Source organism: Octopus bimaculoides, chromosome 10, assembly GCF_046866305.1.
Source record: "Octopus bimaculoides isolate indiv1 chromosome 10, ASM4686630v1, whole genome shotgun sequence".
Lineage (NCBI taxonomy): Eukaryota > Metazoa > Mollusca > Cephalopoda > Octopoda > Octopodidae > Octopus > Octopus bimaculoides.
In genome coordinates this window covers 78,098,130-78,115,629 of record NC_142937.1, presented here as the reverse complement: position 1 = coordinate 78,115,629, position 17,500 = coordinate 78,098,130, and the positions used below count along the sequence as shown (strand labels likewise).

Below are 17,500 nucleotides of genomic sequence, written 5' to 3'. Positions count from 1 at the left end.
AGTAGATGATTGGTGAACGATGGTGTAAGATGAATAGAATAGGTTTGGGTTCATGAATTTAAATCAGCTTTATGCTACTTAGTATGCAAGGTTGTGTGTTCTGTTACTATATGTGTCCATATCAGTAGATGATTGGTGAACGATGGTGTAAGATGAATAGAATAGGTTTGGGTTCATGAATTTAAATCAGCTTTATGCTACTTAGTATGCAAGGTTGTGTGTTCTGTTACTATATGTGTCCATATCAGTAGATGATTGGTGAACGATGGTGTAAGATGAATAGAATAGGTTTGGGTTCATGAATTTAAATCAGCTTTATGCTACTTAGTATGCAAGGTTGTGTGTTCTGTTACTATATGTGTCCATATCAGTAGATGATTGGTGAACGATGGTGTAAGATGAATAGAATAGGTTTGGGTTCATGAATTTAAATCAGCTTTATGCTACTTAGTATGCAAGGTTGTGTGTTCTGTTACTATATGTGTCCATATCAGTAGATGATTGGTGAACGATGGTGTAAGATGAATAGAATAGGTTTGGGTTCATGAATTTAAATCAGCTTTATGCTACTTAGTATGCAAGGTTGTGTGTTCTGTTACTATATGTGTAGGTAAGAAACTCAGTTATTTGACAATGTAGGACGCATGGAAGATAACAACGAAGTAAGTGGCTTAATTTGTCTGTCTGTGCTGGTTGAATCCTACGAAATGTTCATCAACAATTAGACTGATAGACGCTTAAATGCACGAACTAAATATTTCTTAATGCATCAGATGCTGTTTCACACTTAAAAAGATAACAACAGCACATTTAACAACGTTACACCGCACACCCACCAACCCGCGCGCGCGCGCAAACACTGATAACTATATGCTACTCCACTCTCACTATTATTCTTTCCTTTCCCTCTCTTTGTTCCTTCATCTTCCTCTCTCTTGCTAGATTTCTCTCCTTGTCGTCACTTCCGTTCCTACAATCCCGCTATCTAACTACTCTTTTATACTAATCCTGTATATGTAAATATACTTCGTAAGTTTATTACCCTTCCTCATTTTTTTTCTACTCCTCTTAATTCTGTTATTTTTCTTTGACTAAATGGCATAATCCAAAACATTAGATCTTTTTATTTCTTTTTGTTTGGCGCCTTTATCTTTATTTTCATTCTTCACATTCGTTTTTAATAATTAATTTATTATTTATCTTCTGAAACAGGGTAGATGTGTAGAAAAAGATGAATGCCCTTGTAGATATGACAATAAATGGTATAAGCCAGGACACAAAATTAAAATTGGATGCAAAGAATTGTAAGTGACTTTTTTTATATTTTGTTGAGATGTCAGTACACTGGCTATTTCGCCATCTTTATTTTTCAGTCAAAGGCACATGGCTTAGTAGTTATGGTTTTCAACTCACGTTCATAAGATCGTGAGTTCGATTCATAGTGGTATGTTGTATCCTTGGGCAAGACACTTTATTTCACCTTGCTCCAGTTCACTCAGCTGACAAAAATGAGTAGTACCCATATTTCAAAGAGCCAGCCTTCTCATATTCTGCATCACGTTATATCTCTCTGAAAATTATCTTAAGGGTATACGTGTCAGTGGAGTACTCAGCGACTTGCACGTTAACTTCACGAGCAGGCTGATCGGATCAAGTGAAACGTTTTTCAGTCAGTATATAAAGGATGGCTGTGTACATAAGAGGCTCGTTTTGCAATGACATTGCTCCTTGTTTGACCTCATTAAGGCGACGAGCTTGCAGAATTGTTAGCATGCCGTGCATAATGCTTTGCGGTATTTCGTCTGCCGCTACGTTCTGAGTTCAAATTCCACCGAGGTCGACTTTGCCTTTCATCCTTTCGGGGTCGATAAATTAAGTACCACTGAAACACTGGAGTCGATGTAAACGACTTGTCCCATCCCCAAAAATTGTTGCCTTTGTGGCAAAATTTGAAACCATTATTATTATTTTTATTATTATTATTATTATATATATATATATATATATGTGTGTGTGTGTGTGTGTGTGTGTGTGTGTGTGTGTGTGTGTGTGTGTGTGCGTGTATGTATGTATGTATGTATATAGAAACACATCCAACAAAAGAAATTTCATACATATCCAGTCGAAAAAGAGTTTGTTAGAAATTATTTAACGTTTTCCATTTTATTTTTCAGAATTTGCAGGAAGAATGTTTGGGTGACAGTTTCGAAATCTGACTGCGCAGGTAATATATAAAATTTAATAAAAAAAAAGAAATGTTTATCTTTCTGTCTTGGATATTTTAAACATCTGATTTCTTGAACGAATAGGGAGTTCAAATGAGAATGGAACGATCCGGAATGGGATGGAGACTCAGTTGATGAAAGAGTTCCTCCATTGAATGGTTAACTGTTCGCACGAAAGGTGTTCTAGCATTTTTAAAGGAAAGTATAGTAACTTCAATCGACTCCAGTAATTATTTGAATGGTGCCTATTTTTCGACACGGAAAAAATAAATCTCAGTTTTGACCCCGGCAAGAAATGAACATAAAGGGATGTAGTTCAATACAAACTAGCATTTTGTCCGACGTTTTAGCGATTCAGCCATCTACTATCCTTTGGTGAATAATTCACAAATGTAGTTTGTTTTTGTTATTGCGATTTAACCCTAAGAGAACCCTGATCGTTCCAATCAATGAACAAAGGCATTCTATCCATGATCACCTAGTTTTTTTTCCTAACGTGCAGAGGGTAGCGAGAACCACTTGACCCAACGCGCCCTTCTCTTAAACAGTAGCATGAAGTAATATAGCTGTTATTCCTAAAATGTTGATCGACCACATAGGAGCTCTAAGTGAAGACTGTCAACCGACATTTATCCCAAAGAAACAAAATATAGTTCGTCGTTGGATGAAGCGATACAATAGCAGTTTGATAGCTAGCGATGTTGAGGAAATGCTGATAAAACGAAAGGAATAATAATAATAATAATAATAATAATAATAATAATAATAATAATAATAATAATAAATCGACATAGCGTGCCCCGGTGATAATAGGATCAATGTGGAAGAAGAAAAACTAAACAACTATGACGATTTAAAGTGGGAAATACGAAGGTTATGGTCAATGAAGAGAGTAGAGGTGATACCAATAGTAATTGGTGCACTTGGAAGTATCAACACTCAACTACCAATATGGCTGAAAAAGATTGGTACAAGTGTGAAGGTAGAACACCTACAAGAATCAGCATTGCTTGGAACTTCAGGAATTCTTCGCAGGGTTCTTGAAGCATGACCAGTAAAAGAAGTGTCACCTGAGTCTGCTGGCTGTGGACAGCTGACACTTTCCATCAGACCCAGCAATATAAGCTGTGAGTTCTAATACAACAATAATAATAATAATAAACTTTAGTATGAGATATATCCATAAATGCAAGCCATCACTGCTCTGCATTAATCGCATACTAATTTAATTTAATAGGCACATATGGCGGTCGCAAATGTCTGCTATGTTTATATAGCCTCATCATGGCAAAGGGGGATCCACTACACGACCGTTTCAAAATTAAATCAATATTCTCTCATCAGCAGCCGCTTACCTTGCATTAAGTACCATTGTGAAATTGTACTTAAAGTTATTGTTATTACGCTTATATCTAGAGTTAGCTGTTAGTTGTGATACATAAATTATTGTTGTGCGAGCAGAGTTTATTTTTCATATTAAACTTTTCTACGAAGTATTAATTTTATATCCATTGATTTAGCCGTCCCTTCACTCATAAATTTATTAAATTAATTTGCTATAGTAAAATTTGGCTTGAAAAATAAACATTGCTGTTACTTCAATCATTTAAATCATAATAACAACAACAATAATAATAATAATAATAATAATAATAATGATAATAATAATAATAATAATAATAACAATGGCAAATATGTGTCCTGTAGCAAACAAGCTTATGTAGACCAGAAGCACACCCATCAGTGGCTACGGAACTCAGGGCTAAAGGTAGAGAGTGAAGGCTGCTCAAGATCAGAGCTTATTGACCCGGAACTATCGAGCCAATGTGATGAATAGACCCAAAGTGCTGATACTGTAACAATGGGATCGAAATAGTGGACCACCTAATCTCTGGGTGTAAGGTTTTAGCACCTGTAGAGTATAAATCAAGACATGATAGAGTTGGCCAATATCTACATTGGGTAATGTGTCAGCATTATAAAATCAAAACTGCTGAAAAATGGTGCAAGCACTATCGGAAGCTGTAACTGAGGAAGAAAATGTAACAATTCTTTGATACTTTCCACTATGTACAGAGCGGACCATCAAAGCAAATAAACCAGATATTGTTGTGAAAGACCAAAGCAATAAAGTCTGTTTATTGATTGACATGAGCATACCCTGTGACCATAATATCTCGGCAAAAGAATTTACGCTCAGAAAATGTAAAGATTTGCCAATTGAAATCGGAAAGATATGGTATCTCAAGACGGTTACAATACCAGTGATTGTAGGTGCACTTGGAACATTCAAAAAAGGAACTGAAAATTATTTAAGAATGATCCCTGGCTTACCATCCATGCAGGAAGTGTAAGCGGTTGTTTTAACTGGTACATCACACGTACTGAGAAGTGCATTGTCGCAATAAATTTTCTTTCCTCCCCCCCCCCTTTATTTTCTTTGTTTACTTTTTCATTTTTACTTTTTTTTCTTTTTCTTTTCTGTCTTTGTTCCTCTTTTCTCTATCACATGACTTTGTAAATGAACAGTCTGGTATGTTTATTTTAATGGCCTACCAATGTATACAGTCAGTTTCTCTACCCTTGGAAGACACTCGGCAAGAAATGGACACATAATTGAAAGATGATGATGACAATAATAATAATAATAATAATAATAATAATAATGATGAGCTTAACAAACATTTCTGTAATATATTGTTTACAGTTAGTTGCAATGAAATGACCGTGTATTTTGAGCTGGCTCTTAAATTCAAATTCATTTCACCGGTATTGTTTGAAATTCAAGGCCGGACATTTATTCCACATTAATTGACTTTGTTCACTGTAGGGTAATAAATAAGTGACAGTAGGGCAATAAATAAGTGCCAGACTCAACCTTTAGTTGAAGATGGGACCTGTAATATGAGACTGTATTCCATAAAGGAGAAGATGAATCTACTTAACAGTCTGTAAATTCGAATCCAGTAACAGCTCTTGTTATTTGTAAGGAGATTAATATGTTAATTACTAGTAGGGGACACTGCATTTCGTTATGCACCCATAATATACTATCAAGTATATTAAAGGCTTATAAGTTAATATTGCGCCCTACTTGTGTGTTAGGAGTGTGATTCTATCACTATGGAATATGAATATACACCCATTACCTATTTTTCAATCTTCGATCGTATTGTTTACGCAGGCGTACTCGCATACGAAACGCCGTTACTTCCAATACTGGCTCTAATTTTCATAGAAAATCTGCAAAGGTAACTTTGAAAAGAGATTAATTTGTGTTTCAAAAGTCTCAATCTCCTACATGAAACAACATCTTAAATTGTTTTCTTCTTTTTCATTGCAGCAACTTGTTGGGCAGCCGGTGACCCTCACTATCAAACATTAGACGGTAAAAGTTATACCTTTATGGGAAATTGTATGTACGTGCTTTCCAGGTCTTTGGACAAAACATTCTCTATTATCACTAAGAATGTGAAATGTGGTTTGAGTAGTGTGACCTGTACAAAAGCTATTGAGGTAGCCATTAAAAAACAGAAAATTTTCATGACTCGAGGAGTTGGGCTAAAAGTGAACGAGAACTTAATCAATCAAACCTTTGCAAAATTTCAAGATATTATTATTTCCAGAAGTGGATTTTTCTATCACATCTTCACAAACATCGGCCTGGTGATCCAATGGGATGGAGGTAAGTAATCAGTATTTTCGTATTCATTTATTGTTAGTATTGCTGTCGCTGTTATGCTGATTTTGTCTAGCCTCAAATCAGCCTTAGTCGAAGACCTTCTGGTACCTTCTGGTACTAGCTGTCTTCCCTCAAGGATCGATAAAATAAATGTTGGAATGTTATGACCACAGCAAAAGAAAACTAGCAGATAAAATTGTGAAGTGATCAAAGTACTTGTAAAAGTGGTGAAGATAATGATCGCTGCACTTCTTATTCTAGTTCTGTATTGGTGCTCAATTCTCCTATCAGGGCATTGCGAATTTACTTTGCTGAGTAAAGTGGCGTAATAAAGGTTATTTTCTCGTACAATTGTCCAATTGTTGAGCAATCCTTTTAAAATATCTAGTCGAGAATCGAAACTAGGGTCTTTCTCAAAACTCATTACCCATTACATGTGCTCAAAACCCATTACCACTAGGCGACACGCCTTCAAATACCCATGAATATATGTTAAATATGCGTATACAAATGCATTATAAGGACATTGCATACTTAGTTTGCTGGGTAAGTTGGCTTAAGAAAGGTTATTTTCTTAGTTTTAAACCTATTATCAGGGAATTGTCCAATTGTTGTGCAATCCATTTTTAAGTGCTTTTAAAGATATATATTTTCTAAAATGTATCCAGTTATAGTATTATCACTGTATCTTCCAAACTATCAGATGCAATTATGTATCGTTGGCTACAATGTGAAAAAGCGCATTGTTGTAGGTTTCAAGCGATGCCACTTCGCTGGCTAGTGGGTGGGGTTACGGGACAATATTCTCCCTCAACGGAAACGCTCGCACGTCGCAGGGTTACCCATTTACAGTTGAGTGGACTGGAGCAATGCGAATTGATGTGTTTTACTCAAGAACTCAACGCTGGTCGAGAATCAAAACCACGATCTCGCTAACGTGTGTGCAACACCCCTTACCGCTCGGCCACTCGCCTTCAAATACCCATAAATATGTTAAATATGTACATACAAATACACATTAAATGTACGCGTTTATATTATACCCTCTTTCGTAAATGTACACGTCCATAAATATATATTATACACACGTTCATAACTATACGTTAAGTTTACTGATTCGTAAATATATATTGAATATACTTAAATATACGGCAAGAGTATGCATTCATAAATATAGGCGTAGGAGTGGCTGAGTGGATTTGGTAGACGGAAACTGAAAGAAGCCTGTCATATATATATACATGTGGGGGGGGGGGGGGTCTTTGTTTGTCTGTGTTTGTCCCCCAACATCGCTTGACAACCGATGCTGGTGTGTTTATGTCCCCATAACTTAGCAGTTCGGCAAAAGAAACCGATAGAATAAATACTAGGCTTACAAACAATAAGTCCTGGGATCGATTTGCCCGACTAAAGGCGGTGCTCCAGCATGGCCACAGTCAAATGACTGAAACTAGTAAAAGAGTAAAGAATAGGTTCATAAATAGACGGTAATAATACAAACTAATAAATGTATGTTAATTATGCATATATATGTATGCATATCATTATTCAGTTTATTTCAAGATTTCTTGCCAAAAGAGAAAGAACCGGTTTCTAACCTAGATCCAAGGTTCCTTCGTTGGAAATTTCAACATCAGTAACAGGGTATTTTTGTTTGTTTGTATGTATGTATGCATGTATGTATGTATGTATGTATGTATGTATTAATGTATGTATGTGCAGATTTGTATGTTTTATGTATGTATTTATATGTATTTATATGCATGTATTGTATGTTTGTATGTATGCAAGGATGCATATATTTCTGCGTGTATGTTTGTTTTGATGGTTGTCCTCCACCCCAACGCTTAACCGTGTTAGTGTCTTTACGTCCCATAACTTAGCGGTTCGGTAAAAAAAGACCGATAGAATAAGTACTCGACTTAAAAATTACTTACTGGAATCGATTTGTTCGGCTAAACCATTCAAGGTAGTGCTCCAGCAAGGCCACAGTCTAATGACAGAAGCAACTAAAAGATAAGAGTCAAAAACATTCATTCAAAAATATACATCAAATATACACGTTCGTAAATTAATGTCATATGTGTGTATTTATTTTCCAGCGACACGAGTTTATGTGCATGTTTCTCCTGTCTGGATGGGAAAAGTTGAAGGTCTCTGCGGAAATTATGATGGAAATGCTGAAAATGATTTCAGAGGCCCCGATAATGCTGTTAGAAATCTAGCGTCTGATTTCGGTCATAGCTGGCGGTTACAGGATTGCATGGCTGTTCCACAAACGAAACCGAGTGATGAGAAGATATTTTGTAATGTAAGCATATAATTCCTTTATTTAAAAATTGCTTCGATTTTGTACATAACATAGCCAGAAGTGGTTGTATGACGCCCGTAGGGTTGTTCAGGATCATTGAGGTTAGCGAGCGGAAGAAGGAACATCATTCCTACGTCGGAGACATGGCTTGATTTCTTGCAATAGAATGAACTCTAGTACAAAGCATCCAGAAGTCGGTTGGTAGTATTAAACACGGCAAAGACTAAATTTATCACTCAACAACAAGACCAAGGCCAAGTTTAGACCGAGTTGGGACCCTGGATCAATAGACTTTGAGAGATCCTGGATTCATAGGTTTTGGAATCTTCTGAACCAATATGTTTTATATATACATACACACACCTACATAAACAGTATAGAGTTATGGTCATTCTTGGAGAATTTATTTCTAGAAATAAAATTATGTCATTTGACGGTCTGAAATACTTAATCTAGTGTTTATTAGACATGCCTTGTGCAGTTTTTAATTATTTAATTCGTTTGGGCATCGCCGTAAATAATGAGTGATGACTGCATAGATAAAACGTTTTGAGGGTTGATCTAATTACTTGTGAGGAGTTTGTATATGTGTACGTATGGAGAGAGAGGGGGGAGGGAGGGAGGGAGGGAGAGAGGGAAAGAGAGAAGTGGGGTAGATAGATAGATAGACAGACAGACAGACATATGTGTGAGTGTGTGGCTTTTGTATATTTATATCGCCATAGTATCATCGGCAAGAAAGTTAAAAGTAAAACGCTACTTTGCAGTGGGCGCTTTTAGTCACTCTCTCAGCTCGAAACGCAGTGAACCGATGATTGGTCTTCGGAAACATATAAAGAACTACCTTTTTCAGAAACTGTAATAATATTTAACCAGGAGCTAAACAGCATGAATAAGTGGTAGCTTTTTACCTTGTCAAAAGCAAACGGCAAAGAGAAATCAACACTTTATTCGGTTGTTAGCTCACTTAGTTGAGATGAAAATTTGCTCAGTATTGAAATATACCTTTATATGAATTCCTCAATTATTTAATTAATTAATTACTGAACATTTTTTTTTTGTTGTATTTTCAATACAGAGTCCAGAGAGGAAAATGTGGGCACAAAGTGCATGCAATCCCATCAGACGAGGCCCGCTTTTCGAAAGATGTCGCCAAGCTACTGGCGATAAATATAAAACATACTATGACGACTGTGTTCAAGATGCTTGCGGGTAAGTCGCTTATACGCACAAACATATCTACCTCCAGATATATGAACATGCATATATATACATACATACATATATATATGTGTGTGTGTGTGTGTGTGTGTGTGTGTGTGTGTGTGTGTGTGTGTGTGTGTGTGTGTATATATATATATATATATATACAGGGTGCGATGGGTAGATTGTCACAATTTTATATTTCTATTTCGCGCATGCGCATTGTTTTTGTTGTTTTTTTACTACACAGTATAGTAGGGTCAGTTCGGCACCGTCTGTAATAAAAACAGTACTATGACGCTATTCACTTTGTAAGAAATTTGGAGGCAACATGCTGTACTGCCTGGCGTTCATGCTCCAATACGAGCATTTCAGTGTTTGGCTGTCAATCTGAGGACAGTGCAATCTGAGGACATGTACCGAGTGTGATAAAAATCAAACATCCGGTCAAGATCAGGGTGTTTGGAGTGATCACTAGTGATGGCGACGTTATGCCTCCATTCATCTTCTCTCACAGCTTCAAATTCCACACGGAAGCTTACATCAAGTGCCTGGAGGAGGTAGTGCTGCCTTGGGTCAAGAAGATGGCTGCTGGAACACCCTATGTCTGGCAACAGGTTGCTGCACCATGCCACATAAGCAGGAGCTGTCAGACAATTTCTGTCAGAAAATGTCTGCGACTACATTACCCCTAACATCTGGCCACCTAGCTCCCCAGACTGAAACCCTTTTGATTATTATGTGTGGAGTGCAGTTGAGCGAGTGACCAACAAAACTCCTTGTAACACCAGAGGTGAACTGAAGGTAATAATTATGGCAGCATTCACCAACTTAAACAAGGAGACCGTCCAGAAGAGTTGCAGGAGATTCCGATGTCGTTTAGAGGCCGTGGTTGAAGCGAATTGCGATTTTATTGAATAAATTTACTCTTTAGTATTTCAAGATATTTTTATGTAATTTTGTCAAAATGAGATGTCAGGATTATTTTCATTTTTGCGTAACTTAGACGAGAGTTTATTCACCGCACTCTGTATATATATATGTATGTATATATATATATATATAGATAGATAGATAGATAGATAGATAGATAGATAGATAGATTTGAGAGCGTATCCTCCACCTCAGCAAATCGCAGCCTACCGGCAAATACATGGGTAATGTACGATAAGTATATATGGTTGATGTGCCCCATCACGGCCACAGCCTTATGGCTGAAACCTGTTTAAGAATAAAAGAATAAGTGAATATATATATATATATATATATATATATATATATATATATATATATATATATATATATATATATATATGCAAATGTATGTGTATGTGTGGCTTTGTGTTTGTTTTCCTCCGACAATTTCACCACTTTACAACAAGAGTACAACCACAACTTAGCCTTTCTTTATTAGAAATAATAATAATAATCATTTTTCGTATTATGTGTTTATTCCAGTTGTGATACAGGTGGTGACTGCGAATGTTTATGCGCAGCTATATCAAACTTTGCAGACATGTGCAGCAGACATAACATTTATATCAAATGGAGAAGTCAAGAATTGTGTCGTACGTATCCCATTCTTCTTTTCTTTCTTTTCTTGTCTTCACTTTTTTTTCTTACTTATTTATTCCATTTGGTCTTCCAACTCCTAAACCAAGGTTCTTCTAACCTGATGAGATCATTTCCATTAACGGTCGATTCCTTTGATGAATAGTTGTAAGCCAGCTGTTGCTAGAGATATAAGCAGTGGAATTGAATATCAGAGATCTGACGTTCTGGGCAAAGGAAGGACCGAATTTGGTAAATAATGCGATTGCTTGTGTTTGGGGAACAACAAGAGTAATGAGTTCTATATTTAAGACATGAGGAATAATGTACATTATTTACATTTGACAGATATTTGTCCTCATCTTGTTTGTTGTTAACACAACATTTCGGCTGATATACCCTCCAGCCTTCATCAGGTGTCTTGGGGGAATTTCGAACCTGGGTTCTCATTCCTAAGGTAATTTTCGATGTTATTATGTTGTTGTTATTATTATTATTATCATCATTATTCAGGTCACTGCCTGGAATCGAACTCGGAATAATAATAATAATAATAATAATAATGATAATAATCATAATAATAATAATAATGATAATAATCATAATAATAATAATAATGATAATAATCATAATGATAATAATCATAATGATAATAATCATAATGATAATAATAATAATAATGATAATGATAATAATAATAATAATAATAATAATAATAACAACAACATCGAAGATTACCTTAGGAATGAGAACCCAGGTTCGAAATTCCTCCAAGACACCTGATGAAGGCTGGAGGGTATATCAGCCGAAACAAGATGAGAACAAATATCCGTCAAATGTAAATAATGTAAGAGTAATAAGATAAGGAAAAGTGAGTGAAACCGAAATGCTTGAGTGGAGATGCCCTATCCCCTCCAGCTGTGAGGAACAGAGACCATTAAAGTAGCAGTAGAAGAAGTAAAGAGAACGAGAGAAGACACTGCACATGTGGTCGGGCTAGAGAATAGAGCGTGTCTGTGAGTGGTTTTATACCAATCAGTCGTGTTGTCATTTTTCTAGGTCGGTTTAGGATGTCTGTATGTGCTACAGTCTCAGCAACCCAGTTGGAAGAGCAATACTTCGTAGTGGGCGTCACCTGAGCTTGAGTAGTGTGTCAATAATTGTTGTCGGGGTGAAGAATTATCTGGTTCTGAAGAGAAAGACCAGTCCTTCGGTTTCGGTCCTAGTTATGTGTTCGTGGCAAAGATACGTATCACTCAACAAACCACCAAGTCGAATCCAACACCGACTAGATACAAGTAGGGTGATATCATTCCCTGCTATCAGTTCTCGTTTTCGATTTACTCTTTTGGTGAGAAAGGCTACATTCTATAGACAAGTGCCCCATCCAAGATGGTCGAGGAAAATTTCTCTCTCGCATCAACTTAACGACAAAGGAGACCAAAATATTTGATAAGATTAGAACATTTTGGGGGACTCATTTTGGGTCACCTCAAACTTAAGTGCTTTTAAATTGATAGCTTTTCATTCAGCACAAAACCAGTTCGTGTAAGCGATGGGTTAGAGTTGATTGTATTCTAATGGCACTAAGTAGATTACTGAAAAATAATCTATCCACTGTCAAAGAATGGAATGTAAAATTCTTTCATAGCGTGATTCAGCTCAGAACATAAATATAGATAGAATGAATCTAACATTGTACGGCGTTCAGCTCACTGCTCTGTGTATGTTTGTATCACTGACCAACCAGCACTAATTTAGAGTACCACCAAAGCCTCTTAGTGAAGTTTCAATTTTGATTAAGATTTTATTTTATTTCATAAATTCACAATTAATTTCAATTTGAATCTTTAAAACTCATTAACTGTCCAATACTATAGACGATTGAATTGACTGCTATATACTGGTTTCAAATTTTGGCAGAAGACCAGCAATTTCGGAGGAGGGGATAAGTCGATAGCATCGACCCCAGTGCTCAACTAGTACTTATTTTATCGACTCCGGAAGGATGAAAAGCGAAGTCGACCTCGGCAGAAATTGAACTAAGAACGTAATGACGGACGAAATGCCACTGAACATTTTGTCCGGTGTGCTAACGATTCTATCTGCTCGCCGCGTTATTTCCTGCTATATATTACTATTTGTATCTTATCGTGGATGGAATACTCTCACGGGAGTATTATAAGACTTCAGAATCTACTGAGACATATTCAATATATATTTTCTCACGTGCAAGATTGTTCTTTCCACCAAAAGTTTTAATGGAAATGACCTTATTTGAAACTGTACATAAATGTATTCATCCTTTTTACTTTCATTTTCTTTCATCCTTTATATTTTCTTTCAATTTTCCAGCAATTCAATGTGAAGAAAACTTCCGCTATTCAACATGTGGTTCTCCCTGTCCTCAGACCTGTAGAAATATTGGTGATGAACCAGAACCTTATTGTAAAACTACAAAATGCATCGAAGGCTGTTTCTGTGCTCCTGGATTTATAAGAGATGGTACAGTTTATATTCTTGAAAATGTTAATAAAATTGTGTAGTAAACGACTTTATAATAAAAGCTCTAATTGTCAGTGGGTTTTCGACTCCTAGCCGAGGCCAGCTTCCTTTTACTTACACCATCTTTGAAAAGGATGAGTTTATAAAACTTTAATTCCATACCATTATCAATGTTTTGCATCACTCTTCCGTAAGACAGTTGAGTATTTTTGTTTCAATATCGAAATAATCTTAAGTAGAAATACTGATACTCTTCAGAAAGTGTGCCATACAAACATATATAAATCGATGCTAGCTAATCTACTAGGAATATTGGCAAATGTAATCTCAGGTACATTGTGCCTATAACAAATGAGATAGTTGCAACCTGCATAGAACATAGGTTTACTCATATTATTGCAAATTTTGAATCTTCTGCTAGTGGTTGACCAGAAGCAGTAAAGCTAAGTGCATCAGTGAGTGTTGTGCTTAAATTTTCTTTTACAAACCATGCAGGTCATCATAAAGCGGCAACAGTTTGTTTCTTCATCCTATGTCATCACTAAAGTTATTGTTAATTTCTATTTGCAGTATATTTATGTACTTTGAACCTATTCTGTTTTGTTTCTAAAACTACTAAGAAACAGCTGCATATTTGAAGAATTGGATAATAATTATCATTATTATTTACAGTTAACAGTGATGTATATACAAACATAACATGTCTCGAATTAAATATTATAAATCAAATTATCCTTCTTTATAATGGAACATTTCCATTAGATAATGAAACAACAAAATAACCAGAACATGTAAAAGTAAAACAGAAGAAGAGAGTGAGTGAGAGATGTTGAGAGAATGGAGAGAGGGGAAGAGAGAGGGGTGAAGATAATATGTGAGAGTATTATTTCCGGATCATTATATGATAACATTTTTATTTCAGGTAAGAAATGTGTCCCTGCAATTGAGTGTCCATGCTATATGAACGGTCTGAGATACAGCCCTGGGACAAAGCTAAATATGAATTGCAAAGAATGGCAAGTATTCAGAATTTTGTTTTAATTACTTATATTAAATAGCATTGGTGCTAACATGGACGAGTGGTTAAGCAGTTTGCTTCCAGGTTGTGAGGTCCAGAATTCGACCCTCCTGTGTGGCATTGTGGACAAATGTATTTGGGGGCAGCGAGCTTCCAGAATCGTTAGTACGCATGACAAAATGCTTATCGGCATTTCATCCGGCTTTGCATGCTAAGTTCAAATGCCACCGAAGTCGAGGCTGCCTGTCGTCCTTTCGTCATCGATAGTGAATGATTATACCTCTTCCCTACAAAATTTCAGGTCCGGTGCCTATAGTAGAAAAGATCACTTATAGCAATGTAATGTAAAAAGTTGTCTTTTTTTTTCTCTCCTGCAACATCTGACACATTGAAAGAAATCGCATGAGACTATGAAGTTCACATCGTCATCGCTTGTTTTTTTTTATTTCTATCCAAATCTCTTCAGTCATAACTTGCAGTCAATCAAAACCTTGGGCAGAGGACGGGAAAATGCACGGAAGGTTTTCTTGTGTGGTATTCTTAATCCATCTCAGAAAAAGACCCCTTTCTCTCTTTCTTTCTTCCTGCCTTTCTTTTTGTTTTCTTTCTTTCTTTCTGTCTCTTTTTATTTCCTTTTTTCCTTTTTCTCTCCCTCAAACCAAACCTTCAAAAATTCACCAAGGTTCCAACTTTATGACATCTTGCCAAGTTATTTTGGCTGATAATCACGTTCATGATACACTGGTTAATACTGAAACCATAACTAAAAGACCGAAACTTCATGTAAAGAACTCCTTATTCTTTTTAGTGTCTGCTCCGTGGGTAAATTCCAATGCACTAAGATTAAAGATTGTCCCAAGAAATGCCAGCCAGGTGAATTCCGGTGTGCTATGGGAGAGTGTATTGCCAACAAATACAAATGCGACAAGACTATCGATTGTAGAGATGGATCGGATGAATTAAATTGCAGTAAGTTACACAATTTATTCACAATAAAGTTGATCGTGAATTATGAAACATGAATTTTTGTATTATTATTACATTGTTATCATAAAGTGGTGGATTAGCAGAATCGAACAAAATGCCTAGCAGTATTTCTTCCCCACACTTTACATCAAATCTTGGCAAAGTTAATTTTTGGATCTTTTCAGTTTGGCTTCCAATTTTCAATCTCTTCAACTTCTGCTCGAATTGATTTCATATTCGGTGTAATGATATAGTTTTATCTGCAAATCACTGCTTTGAAATTCATTTTCACAATAACTCAATAAATAAAGAGTTATTAGTTTTTAAAGTTTGCAAATTTGGGGTGATTTTAGCCAATCGTAAGTCACAGACACATTCATGCCTGTTTCCATAATAATAAACCAAGCATGAGAACTCTTTTGTCTGCGAGAAAGCACGTGTTGACAAATATTTTCTACTCATTGAGGTAGTCGTCAGATGTGCTAAAAAAATAAGAGCCATATAGGCCTTAAATCACATACTAAAAACTTTTTTGCTTTATTTTTGGATAATCGCATGAATTCCCGTGTAGAAAACAAATACACTCAAAAGTTTTCTGAAAATTCCAAAAATAAAAAAAGCTATGAAGAGTTATAATGGTGTGCATAAAGCAGAATTTGATTTGTTCACAGATGACAACACGTGCTGTTACGCACAAAATTACAGGTTCCAAATCCTGTTTTCTGACTGGGTGAAAATTATCAAACTTTGAACCTCAAGAACTTTTTTTTTCTGGAAAAAGTGAAATATCTTCCGAGATTTAGCTTGGCAAACTACATTAATGTACCAAATTTTAAAATTTTCAATGAACTCTGAATTTTCAAAATTTGGTAGCCAAGCTAGCCCTGTGTGGTCATTAAAATAGAGTGCCAGTCAAATACTGGGAGTTAAAATGATCGATTAATTTTCTTCCCTTAAATTTCTGGCGTTATACCATGATCCAGAAACGGGCTAAATGCTTTACAGTAGTTATATTTATTTACAGAGTTAATCAAAAGGAATGAACCGATTTCATTACGTAATATTTTAATAAGAAAAAGCAATAGAAAACTCCAACTAAGTCACAAGTATTTACTTACAATCAACTTTTATTTCCTGTCTTACAAGTGTTCAATGTGACCACCACCTGCAGCACGGGCAACATCAATGCGATAAGAGAATTCCTCTCAGACGCGTATAAGCATATCACGAACCACTGTGTTGATCGCTGTTGTTATTCGATGTTTAAGGTCATCGAGGTTAGTGGGTAGGGCTGGAACATAAACGCGATCTTTTACATATCCCCACAAGAAAAAAACAGACACAGTGAGGTCTGGGGATCTCGCAGTTCAAGCAGATACGCCTCTGGTAGAAATTCCGTTATCGCATTGATGTTACTCGTGCTGCAGGTGGTGGCCACATTGAACACTTGTAAGGCAGGAAATAAAAGTTGATTGTGAGTAAATACTTGTGACTATTGCTTTTCTATTGTTTCTATTGCTTTTCCTTATTAAAATAATACGTAATGAAATCAGTTCATTCTTTTTGAATAACCCTGTATATTCTCAGATTAAGCTTTACTAGGGCTCTAGTTAGTTTTTCACCATGTCTCCTGGTTCGATGAAATAATCAGCAATACTTTACTTTTAGTCGAGTCGAATTGGTGTTTCACCATTCTCATAGACATGTATGATTTTGTGTTAATGTATGAACTCATAACATACTGAGTTCTGTAATTCATTGAGTCATAAGAGCAGCATATCTTAAGAAAAGGAAGACAGACTAATGGAAATTATCTCTGAACAGATTCAGCTCGTGGGAGGAAATGTCACAGTTGTGAAGTCTAACGAAACCCTCATTAGTTCTGCCCTATTTTCGCTATTAACAGCGATAGAATTGTAATTCCTTGTAGTATCTACTTTCAACTATATGAACGTTATAATTTGAGTATTAAGTATTCAGGAAATAGGCGAAGCGAAATTCCACTCCCAGGGATACGAGTCATTGAACCTTTCTCTGAT

General features: G+C 36.0%; 1 protein-coding gene across 1 annotated transcript in view; it reads left to right on the top strand.

The window, feature by feature from the left end:
- LOC106880792 (uncharacterized) overlaps positions 1 to 17,500 on the top strand; it is a 204,223-nt gene that overhangs the window by 53,994 nt on the left and 132,729 nt on the right. The window contains exons 19-27 of the mRNA XM_089358814.1: positions 1,213 to 1,304; positions 2,175 to 2,224; positions 5,569 to 5,910; positions 8,010 to 8,218; positions 9,297 to 9,430; positions 10,880 to 10,989; positions 13,328 to 13,477; positions 14,400 to 14,493; positions 15,304 to 15,464. Coding sequence (XP_089214940.1) covers positions 1,213 to 1,304; positions 2,175 to 2,224; positions 5,569 to 5,910; positions 8,010 to 8,218; positions 9,297 to 9,430; positions 10,880 to 10,989; positions 13,328 to 13,477; positions 14,400 to 14,493; positions 15,304 to 15,464 — 1,342 coding nt within the window. The remainder of the gene's footprint in view (positions 1 to 1,212; positions 1,305 to 2,174; positions 2,225 to 5,568; positions 5,911 to 8,009; positions 8,219 to 9,296; positions 9,431 to 10,879; positions 10,990 to 13,327; positions 13,478 to 14,399; positions 14,494 to 15,303; positions 15,465 to 17,500) is intronic.